A 12,094-nucleotide genomic window follows, 5' to 3' on the forward strand; every position below is an offset into this window, starting at 1 on the left:
AATAGCACAGAAATTAATTGCGTTCAGCTTGAAAAAGGAGCTTTGAGTATCATTTTCGGTGTAAGAAGGTTTCAGCATTACATTTATGCGCGTTATTTTACCCTGTTGACAGATCATCGACCCTTAACTACAATCTTTGGGTCGTATAAAGGTACACCTTCTTTGGCAGCTAGTAGACTGCAAAGATGGTCATTAATATTGTCGGTACACATTTACGATATATCTAGTACCACAAGTCAGAGCAGCATGCAAATACTGGTGCTTTATTATGATTGCTGTTACAAGTCAAGCATGACTCAGAAGAATATTTCATCAATATTTTGTATCTTTCGCTCGTGGAGAGTGTACCTGCGACTTGTACTCAAGTTCAAAGATATATAAGAACTGATCCAATGATGTGGAAGGAGATGGACTTTGTTGAAAAAGTAACGCTGTCACATTCATGAGAAAAATCCAGACCTCAAGCCCTACATCATACAAAGACGTGACTTGACAGTACAGTATGGGGTTCCAATGTGGGGAATCTGTGTGATTATTCCTCCATGCTTACATAGTAGAGTCCTTGACCAACTGTATGAGGGACATACTGGTGTAGTAAGGATGAATGAATTAGCACATAGTTATTTTTGGTGGCCAGAAGTAGATGCTTAAATTGAAGAGAAAGTTGGGCAATGCCAACCTTGTGCAAAACTAAGGAACATTTCACCATCATACTCATTACAGCCATGGGAATGGTCGACATAGCCATGGCAGAGAATACACATCGATTATGCTGGTCCATTGGAGGGTCATATGTTCCTGTTGTTTTTGGATGCGCATTCAAAATGGTCAAAAGTCGCAATAATGAAATCAATGATGACTGAGCATATAATTAAGAATCAAGATGAAGTATTCGCAAGATTCAGAACACCAGAGCAGATTGCCAGTGATAATGGTATGCAGTTTACTTCGAAGGAGTTTGAGGACTACTTGAAAGGGAACAGTATGCACCATATCAAGTCAGCTCCATATCATCCAACAATGAATAGATTGGCCAAACATTTTGTACAATCATTAAAGTATTGTGTCAAAGCATTGAAGGACCAGGGAACATTATCAAGAAGAGTAAACAAAATTCAACTATCTTATCGGAACGCTATACATCCTCACATGCAAAGTTCACCAGCAATGCAGATGTTCAAGAGGAAACTAGGAACACAGTTTGATTTGTTAACTCCACCTGATATTCAGAGATTGTCAAGCGACAACAACAAACACAAATTGCTAAGAGGGAGAAAATCTTTAAAATATGAATATTTAACCAGGAGGAGAGAGTTTTAGCAAGGAATTACACCACTAGCGAGAAATGTGTACCAACTATGATCCTAGCAATGGCAGGTCCAACATCATCCACCATTCAGATGGACGATGAAAGAGATTGGTGACGTCATGCTGACAGTTATTTGCTGCAAGAAGTGAGTTTGCAGGAACTTCTCAAGAGGTTTCACCTTTAGAAGATGTAGACGGCTATACTTTGGAATGAAGACCAAAGGCAGTGACGAGTTCAGTTTCTGTTTCTAAGGACTTTTCAATGCCTATAGTGACAAATATGAAGTGACTACTCAAGACGTACCAACTACGGAAAGGAATAAGGACCCTTCTGAAGTGACAAGTAGCCAGGTTCAAGGATGCCAAATTCTACCTAAAAGGAATACATGTCCACCACAGAGACTGTCTTTTTGAATTGTATATATGTGTAGAAATAACATATCATTGGAAATGGGCAGCACGGTAGCATAGTGGTTAGCACAATTGCTTCACAGCTCCAGGGCCCCAGGTTCGATTCCCGGCTTGGGTCACTGTCTGTGCGGAGTCTACACATCCTCCCCTTGTCTGCGTGGGTTTCCTCCGGGTGCTCCGGTTTCCTCCCACAGTCCAAAGATGTGCAGATTAGGTGGATTGGCCATGCTAAATTGCCCTTAGTGTCCAAAAATTGCCCTTAGTGTTGGGTGGGATTATTGGGTTATGGGGATAGGGTGGAGGTGTTGACCTTGGGTAGGGTGCTCTTTCCAAGAGCCGGTGCAGACTCGATGGGCCGAATGGCCTCCTTCTGCACTGTAAATTCTATGAATGAAATGTTGTACTAATTGCTCTCATTGCAATAATGAAGTAAAGAGTGTTATGTATCTGGGAATACATTCTTGCTGGTTTTGCATCATGTGTTGTGTAGTGATGTCAGCAGAGTGTTTGTGTGGGCTTTGGGCAGATCATCATCTTGATTCTTTTGAGCAACGTCCAGAATAAATGTTTCATCATATTTTACAGGAATTCAAAGTGTGGGCACCTCCACACCTTTTCTCTTTGCGGCAACATATAACAAGAGTGGAGTGTGTATTTGACCAGTCATCTTGTGTGCTCAAAAGGGACTTTTTGTGTTAATGAGAACATTGTACCGTAAGGTGTACTTTGTAATCCATGTTCATCCTTAAATGTGGAAGCTAAAGGAGCATTGTATTATAATCCAATTTTTTCATGTTTAATTTTTTGTTTGCTTGTTGTTAAAACTAATTAATGGCTTGTGACTCTGTTCCTCCAAGTTTTATTTTAAAAGTTCCAGTCTTTTGAGCCAGGGGTCCATTCTGGCATCTTTCCAACCAGTTATAACATCAACTGAAATTGTAACCTCTGGGTGTTTCTGTTGAAATTGACATGGACATTGGGACTTTAAAAAAATTTCTCCTTGTGGAAGCAGTTTCAATTAAAAAGTGGACAATGTGAAAATTTAGTGGAATTGGTGATAAAATTATACAGCTAGGCGGATGTGTGGCAGCTTTCTTTACAGTTTGTTTTTAATTTGTGCACTCAACAAAAGGTAATCTTTCAATAAAAGCTAGCACTCAAAACGTTAACCTTGCTGTACTGTATGTCTTTTACAGGACACAATCAAAACTGCAAACACTCTCACCTTATACAGATCTCTTGGGGTTTTCCCTGTTGCCGGGACTCTCTCTTCTTTTACGATGGCATTGTCCACTGATTCACTCCTGTAGGGCAAACATATTTATTGGTGAATAATACTGATGGGAAAATAGTTGTCCAATTTATGGTGTGAACATGCTGAAGTAAATATATTTTCTTCAGCTTTTGCTATTTACACAATAAACTGATGAATATTTGTTGGAAACATTCCATTGCTTCACTTGCACATATGGAACAGTGCTCCGTAACTCTCCTCCACCCCTAATGAAAATATCACCTTACACAGCATGTGTGGCTAAAGAATTATTTGTTTTCACTTCAAAATTTCACAGAAAAGACCCTGTTACCTGTTATATTAAAATCTGGTGTGGTAAGAGGAAACCCATAATATTATAGAACAAATAATGTTTAAATGTTGCTTTTTAACAGAAACCAGTATAACTCAACAATAGCTTGCATTTATGTAGCATTGTTAGCATAGTAACATGTGTCACAATGCATCACACTCCTGTTGAATTTAAGTCACACATTTTTAGAATATTGCTGTAAAATCTTTTGTCTACTCTCTGTTCATTTTTTAAAATCCTGTCCTACTGCCTGTTTTGATCTACAGTCTTCTGGTTGGCTACTACAACATTACTGTACCCTTTGGGATTTTTGTTAAACTATAGATTTTAGGCAGAGTTGGAACACCCTGATGGACCAGGCCAAGACGTTCCTTTAGGTTCTGTGGCAGAACCTGTGATGTCCATTTGATAAACTTGCCAAGCAGCCAATCAGTGTATGTAGCATTCTCAGCCAGCTCCTATCATTGCCTGTGATTGGTGAAACCAGCCAGAAACTTTCAGAAAAGTAGGCAGGTTTTCTGCAGAGTTCCAACTTTTGTTCAGTTCTGAGAAGGTTTCAGCCAGGTCGCAGCTGGGACGCACGTTTTTTCTATCTGATGCTCTTTCTCCCTCGGCCAGCTGATATTTTAAACCTCCAAGCCAGTTCTGTGAAGGCTCTCCTAGTGAGGAGGCAGACAGCTCAAGTTTGTGGAAGGCTTCTGGGGTAAGAAAACAAGCATTCACTCACTGGGTCTCTCTGGAAGACTGGGAAGAGCTCTTATCGAAGCTTAAACTGAGAATATTCCTTAAATTATGGGTGGAGCTCCTGTGCTGAGAGCCCAGACAGAGGGAATAAAACCTGTGTTTACTCAGGAAGGCTGTAGTAATCTCACAGGGTGGCGAAAGTTCCATCTGGTGGTAGAAGAGCAGAAGTGCACCAATCTCAATATCCTGTTTACAGCGCCACCTGGCCGCAGGCAATTGGAATCGCACTGACCTGAAAATCCCTGTACCTAGCTCCATCCAGTGACAGTGCGCTGACCTGAAAATCGTTGAGCAAATATGTTCCCAAAGACCACAGCAGTGAAGACTCATCTCAACCCTACCCTTTAATCCCTATTGTTTTTTATTCCCACCAACCCTCACCATATGTCTGTCTGCCTGACTGTGTGGAAGGTGGGATAGGGTTTTGAGATTGGGTAGACTGGTAGACCATTGTCCTGTTATTTTTTTTCTTCACAGGTTGGCGCAACATCGAGGGCCGGAGGGCCTGTACTGCGCTGTAATGTTCTATGTTATAAGTTCTATCCTTTGGGTTGTGGGGGTGAAACCCACGCAAACACGGGGAGAATGTGCAAACTCCACACGGACAGTGACCCAGGGCCAGGATCGAACCTGGGACCTCAGCGCCGTGAGACTGCAGTGCTACCACTGCGCCACCGTGCTGCCCGTCCTGTTATTTCTTTACATATATTCACCTTTTCCTCTTTTTATTAATAAACAGTTTGTTAATGATTCACTTATAAATCTGGTATCTGTAACTCATTGGAGCAGTCAAGGCTTAAAGGACTTCAGAAAACACGAATTATTGGTTAATTCACTTATGTTGGGACTACGGGGTCTGAGGGGCTGGAACTGAACACATGCTCGCCCAGGGTGTACAGAAGAAAAATAAAATGTACAATATGTTGTGAAGATGTAGCATGTTTTATGTCAATATTTAATCAACACAGCAAAAAAATCTATTTTGAGCAACAATAGCTTGTTGAGGAAATGTGTGTATGATGCAGTACTGGAGATGCCAGGTGTATCTCCAATCTATAATTAACCCGTTGATTTCAGTTAGGATAAATATTGAACTATTGCAATTAACTCTCATGTTACTGGGATAACAGGGGGAAATCAGCTAAGGTCCCCCCTTGTGACTGTGATGTTTTAAAAACCTGGTCATTCATTTGACCAATGTGTAAATTCACCACCATTTTTAGAATCTCCAAAACAAGAACAATACACAGGGGTTGAGTTGTTTTTCTTGCTGATGCACATGGAAGATAGAATATGAAGGCCATTTAGTCTCAACCGGTCCATGTCTGTTTTCACCCTTCACTCGAGAAAGTAGTCCAAAATCTGCTCTACCAATTCTCTCCTCACTTCCCCTCAATCCATTTCCCTTCATACCGAGAGAATTCTATGATTCTATCTCTGAAAGTGGTTCCAGCAGCCCTACACCTACACCCTTGGGTGAGACGGATGGGGGTGGGACACCAGAGCGGTGAGCGCTGGCTGAAAGGGGGACCCTGTGCCAAGCCCACCTCCAATGTACGACCATCCCCCTACCCCCTACACCCTCCTCTGTTGTCAGCCCAGATTAGCCCACCCCTCACACCCTTCTGACAGAGCACCGAGGCAGGTTGTAACATTGTGAACAGGGGAGGCCATCTGGTTCAATAACATCCTTTAGGGAAGAAAATCTGATGTCCTTACCTGGTCTGGCCTACATGTGATGCCAGATCCACAGCAACGTGGTTGACTCTTAAATGACCTCAGGGATGGGCAGGAAATGCTGGCCCAGCCAGCGATACCCGCATCCCATGAACGAATAAAAAAATGTGAACATGTGAACGTATGTATACAGCTTTGTTCCCTAGCCCCTATCGCTATACTATGTGCTGCATCCGTGCCAACCTAACTGTTGTCTAAATTTCTGGACTTACAGGCCCGAACGCTACGTCCAGGTGGATCCACAGGTGGTACATCAGGGGTGGAGGCGGCCTGCTGAGGTGACTAAGCCATGCTCTGGAGCGCTGCTGCAATGTCCAGGTGTCCGTGGTACATGGCTGCCTGTGATCGGGCAGCCCTGTCCTGGGCATCGGCCGCTGCCCTTTCAGAGTGCCCCAGGTCTTGGACATCCTGACCTATGGCCGAATCCTTCGCCCCCAAGGCCTCCATTACGGACGTCACTTGTGCAGAGTTGGCCTGGGCGGCATGCATGGTCGGCACCACCTCCTGCACCTAAAGGCACTTGGACTCCTCCAAGTGCACATGCAGGTGCTGGATGGTTGCCGACACCCCATCATGCAGTCCCTGGCTCTGCAATTGCATCTCTATAGAAAGCATCCGATCGGGCTGCTTCACAGCCTGGTATGGCAACTGCTCGACCCAAGACTCCAAGAAACTTCAGAGGGTCGTGAACACAGCCCAGTCCATCACACAAACCCTCCTCTCAGCCATTGACTCCATCTACACCTCCCGCTGCCTGGGGAAAACGGACAGCATAATCAAAGATCCCTCCCACCCGGCTTACTCGCTCTTCCAACTTCTTCCATCGGGCAGGAGATACAAAAGTCTGAGACACTCCCGAACAGACTCAAAAACAGCTTCTACCCCGCTGTTACCAGACTCCTAAACGACCCTCTTCTGGACTGACCTGTTTAATACTACACTCCTGTATGCTTCCCCCAATGCCTGTGTCTATGTATTTACATTGTGTACCTGGTGTTGCCCGATTACATATTTTCTTTTCATGTACTAAATGATCTGTTTGAGCTGCACGCAGAAAAATACTTTTCACTGCACCTTGGTACACGTGACAATAAACAAATCCAATCCAATCCACTGTATTTGGAGCACCTTTTCCAGAAGCCCGAAACCCGTTCGGACAGCAGCTAGTCCCTGGGACCTCCCTCCAACTGTTTCCCCCCCCCCCCCCCTTCAGGGGTTCCTACCTCCATCTGCTGTATTGCAGCATGTGTGTAATGCGCACCAGATAGTGCCCCAGGAGCCTCTTCAGTAAAGTGCCCAACCGAGGTGAGTGTCTCCGGGATGGTGGACGGTGTTGGAGGCAGCTGTGGTGGAATGCTGCCTACTCACCCTGGCTGCCCTGATGTCATGCAGTTTCTTGCGGCACTGCTGGGTGGTCCTGGCGGAGTTACCCATGGCGCTGACGGCCTCTCCCACCTACATGTCCTGCCTCCTCTCCTTCATCAGCCATGGTGTCTGTTTCCCGATTTTTAAAACCACAAGTGAAACTCGGCATCGGTATTTCCCCCCAGTGGAGGCAGAGCATCGCGGATGACCCGGAGAATGTCCACTAATGATATATGAACACCGTTTACTGTACATGCGGAGTGGAACGCATTGACGCCATTGTCGAGGCACTTGAGCATGGCATTCTGCCATACGCCCGATACCCACCATCATTTTTGCGTCATGACCAATGCTCTGCCCAATCGCTTTTCGTGATGTCGAACGTGGGCCGACGGAGAATCACGCCCCAAGAGTCTACCACAACCCTCATACCTGGGTCGGTTATACCTCTACCTCTGTCCTCTCCAACTGTAGGCACCAGTTCTCAGAAACCAACTCCAAAAACACTCCAGAGTATCTCCATGTGCTTTGCAATAGCAGGTTCTTCAAACCTTTACCTGCAAGTGAGTGCATGGGAGTTTAATAACATTATTGCAGGGCTCTTCTTGCAGATGAATGCCGAGTCTTAGTTGAGTGACATGGTTCACTGACACGCTTGTTCCAGTCAATTGATACACACAAAACTTTATCTTTAAACCAAATCACGTCTTTACTAGGACTGATTCTCTTACACTGTACCATATGCGAAATGCTTCACTTCCCCTCTGTCTACCACTATACGTTTACAAGCATAGATTTTATCTGCTAATATTTATCTAATGGATGCGTGGGGCGTTACTACCTACTCGCTCTGGCCAGGCATAGAGAGGGATCGGACTTCGTCAAGTTCAGAGCTTGAGGTTTCTTCCTTCTGTATTGTTGTTCCTCGAGGTTACATTGCATACTCAGTCTAAAGTCATTAATTCTGCTGACTATATTCCTTCAGTTAGTTGGCCACATTTTCCATTGTGGTGAATTTTCTTTGCATGTCCATTTTGTATCAGGCAGTATGTGGCCAGCTACAGACATGCACATTCGTTCAATGGACATGTGTGGTCAAAATTTGATAAAAAAGGCTGCATGCTGTCTGGATAGCACCAGCTCAGCTGCTTCCGGCACACACAAGGATCACACACCAAGCACCCTTGCTAAGATGCCATGCCATAGGCCACCCTGTAAGTGTCTGATGGCAGAGCCTGCATCCACAGGAGCTTCTCTAGAGCAGCCTCCAGCAATGCTGCAGATATGAATTTCACATCCACAGAGTTCAAGAAATTCAAATACACAGACCCATAAGTGCAAGTGGTGGAAGAATTAATACAAAAGGTAAATGGAGTTCTGGGCTTTATGTACATGCCACTGACAATTAAACTAAAGAGGTGATAATAAATCTGTGAAAGACACTGATGAGGCCACAGTTACAGCAAGAGAGAAGCTCTGGGTATGCCACTATACAACGGATATTGGTGCAAGAGAAAAGGTACACCATGGGTTCATTAAGATAATACTTGGGATGAGAGGATACATGGGAGTTATAGGAATATCGGCTCAAGAGTAGGTCATTTAGCTCCTTGAGCTTGTTCTGCCATCCATTGAGATTATGGCTGATCAGTGACCTAATCTGCTGTTATCCCATATCCCTCAATACCGTTGGACAACAAAAACCAGCAATCTAAATTCTGAAATTAACAATTGATCCAGCATCAAATGCCATTTGCAGAAGAGTTCTGAACTTATACCACCTTTTATGATAATAAAAACTTGAAAATCAGGGTTGTATTCAATAAGGGCAAGAAAATTAAGTGGGCAATTTAAAAGAAATGTTCATAATTGAGCAACATTAACAACTATTGGGCAAGGTTAATAACTGGGATTAGAGTAGATGGACTAGAAATTTGGCATCATTCCTGTTGGGCATGTGACTGTGTCAAGAAACAATGCTTGTGCCTGAATGTGAAAGTTGAGATGAACCCAACATTGGGATTCATTATCATCACCAGCAGTTTACCAGGCAAGTGGGACCGAAGATGTTCCTGGATGCCAACAATGGCCCTGAGGCGAATGGTTAAAAAGAACTTTAAAATGGGGAGTGAAGGGGGCAGTGGCAGAGAAAGGAGTGAAAAAGGATGCAGGCATTATCAGGTTAGGAAATAATAGCTGTCAGGTGGGAACCTGGATAGTGGTAGTCAGGCTTTAAGGACCGGTTGCTAGTAGCCAAATAGTTACTAGGCTTGAATGGTTAGGCATGAGTGGACAATGGTTTCTGTGCCTGCTGAAATTTCTATGGATCCAGGGTTTTGATAGCAACTGTTTTGTGAGGGCCACGAAGAATCCAGCATGAGTTTTAAGGATACAAAGTAATAACATTTATTTACAATAACACATATATATATAACAGCAGCAGCAACTTCCCTTGCTGCACACTCCTTCCTGCTGGTTCCTAAACTGGCCAGCTTTATTTATACTTGGGAGTTTACTAATGGTTTCTCCACCCCCCTCATTGGGGAAGCTCATACTCCCACAGGATTGTGGGATTGTCATTAGTCCCCAGCCAATGGTAAGCAGGCAGGTTATAACATCCCTCCCCCCCCAAAGTCCAAGGAATCCACCGAAGACCCTGGCGAAGGAGGGGGTCGGACTCGTTTTGCCGCAGGCCGGACACCATTTGCATGCGGCGCTGGATCAGGCGGCGTGTAACGAGACGGAGACCGGCGCTTCCGTGATGAACGGCGTAACGGTTGTACATCCACGGCCCGTAGACACGAGGATTCCCCCTCTGATGCGTCCTGTGTCTCCATCTCGGAGTCAGAGTCTGCTGCCTCCGTCATGTCAGCGTCTCTATCTCCATTCGGTTCTGTAATGACCTGCGCAGGCTTTGAGTGAGGAACCAGTGGAGATTGTGAGGACTAACTTCCCTTGTCTCTGGTCTCTGCGGTTGTAGAAATGAGCTCCGGCGGCGGGGAATCTTTTGAGGCGATAGTCTTCAGGACCGAACGTGGTCTACATGTTTGCGCTGGAGACGACCCTGGGCTTGCACCTGGTAAGATATAGGGCCCGTTTGGCGAAAGATTACGCCAGGAACCCACTGGGCACCACCAGCAAAATTCTGAACGAACACTGGTCACCGGGCGCAAACTGCCGAATCGGCCGATGCCGAGAAAATCCCTGTCCCTGCCGTTCTTGTGTGCGGCGTACTTTTGCGCCAATGTCTGGGAAAACCATACTAAGGTGGGTGCGAAGTCTCCGGCCCATTAGGAGTTCTGCGGGAGCTACCCCAGTCACCGCATGGGGGGTGGTCCTATACGTAAACAAAAAGCGAGCCAGTCTCGTGTCCATTGATCCGGAAGACTGCTTCTTTAGGCCTCTTTTGAATGTCTGCACTGCGCGCTCTGCCAACCCATTTGAAGCCGGGTGGTAAGGGGCAGTGCGGATATCGCGTATGCCATTCATCTTCGTGAACCTCGCAAACTCCTCACTCGTGAATGGAGTGCCATTATCCGTGACCAGCACCTCGGGGAGGCCATGCGTACTAAAAGACAAACGCATCTTTTCGATTGTTGCGCAGGACGTTGCCCCCTGCATCTTATGCACCTCTAGACATTTAGACTGGGCGTCAATTAATAGAAGGAACATGGATCCTTGAAAAGGGCCTGCGAAATCTGCATGCAAGTGTGCCCAAGGCCGCCCTGGCCATTCCCAGTGATGTAGGGGCACGGCCGGCGGAAGCTTCTGATGCTCCTGGCAAATGGAGCAGTTTTGGGCCACCTTCTCAATGTCGGTGTCGAGGCCTGGCCACCAGACATAACTCCGGGCCAACATTTTCATTTTTGTCACACCTGGATGCCCATTGTGCAAGTCTGTTAGTATCAGCTCCTGGCCTTTTTCCGGGACAATCACACGCGTCCCCACAAGAGGATGCCGTTTTCCACGTTGAATTCTGACAGCTTGGAGGAAAATGCCCGCAACTCGCCTGGGAGCTGTCTATGCTGCCCACCACACAGGACTATGTGCCGAACCTTTGACACGACTGGCTCCTGTGATGCCGTGACAGGCAAGGTGTCCACAAAATTTAGGGTTGCAACCACCTCACCGGTCGTGGGGGTCGACATGGGGCCGGTCGATAAAGGCAATCGGCTCAGTGCGTCGGCATTTGCTATCTGCGTTCCTGGTTTGTGCTCCAGAGAGTACTCGTATACAGCAAGCAACAAGGCCCAGCGCTGGATCCGTGCGGAAGCAATCGGCGGTATTGGCTTATCCTCTCTGAAAAGTCCCAGCAGAGGCTTATGATCAGTCACGATAGTGAAATGGCGGCCATACACGTACTGGTGGAAGTGTTTCACCGCAAAAAACACTGCCAGGCCCTCCTTCTCGATCTGCGTGTATCTTTTCTCCGCTGCAGTCAATGTGCGGGAGGCGAAAGCTATCGGTCGCTCAGCCCCGTTCTCCATCTTGTGGGACAGGATGGCCCCAATACCATACGGGGATGCATCACATGTGACGAGCAAAGGCTTTCCAGGATCATAGTGGGTTAGTAACTCAGATGACGACAATTGTTGCTTTACCCGCCGTAAAGCGGTTTCTTGCGGCTGACCCCAAACCCAGGTGTGATTTTTCTTTAGCAGAAGGTGCAAAGGGGCCAGCGTAGTTGCTAGATTGGGGAGGAACTTCCCGTAACAGTTTACGAGACCGAGAAAAGAACGAAGATGCGAAGTTTCAGTCGGGGCGGGGGCCTGTTGAATCGCACGCACCTTCTCTGCGACGGGGTGCAAACCTTCGCGGTCCACCCGATAACCTAGGTAGACTACTTCCTTTGCCTGAAATACGCACTTTGTGCGACGTAAACGGACTCCAGCCTCCAAAAAGCATCGAAGGACAGCCTCCAGATTTTCCAAATGTTCCTGCTC

General features: G+C 46.1%; 1 protein-coding gene across 2 annotated transcripts in view; it reads right to left on the minus strand.

Moving 5' to 3' along the window:
- LOC140395520 (uncharacterized) overlaps positions 1–12,094 on the minus strand; it is a 1,079,902-nt gene that overhangs the window by 568,040 nt on the left and 499,768 nt on the right. For both annotated transcript variants that reach the window (XM_072483429.1, XM_072483418.1), the window contains one exon: positions 2,945–3,023. In XM_072483429.1, coding sequence (XP_072339530.1) covers positions 2,945–3,023 — 79 coding nt within the window. The remainder of the gene's footprint in view (positions 1–2,944; positions 3,024–12,094) is intronic.

The sequence above is a fragment of the Scyliorhinus torazame genome, chromosome 2, assembly GCF_047496885.1.
Source record: "Scyliorhinus torazame isolate Kashiwa2021f chromosome 2, sScyTor2.1, whole genome shotgun sequence".
Lineage (NCBI taxonomy): Eukaryota > Metazoa > Chordata > Chondrichthyes > Carcharhiniformes > Scyliorhinidae > Scyliorhinus > Scyliorhinus torazame.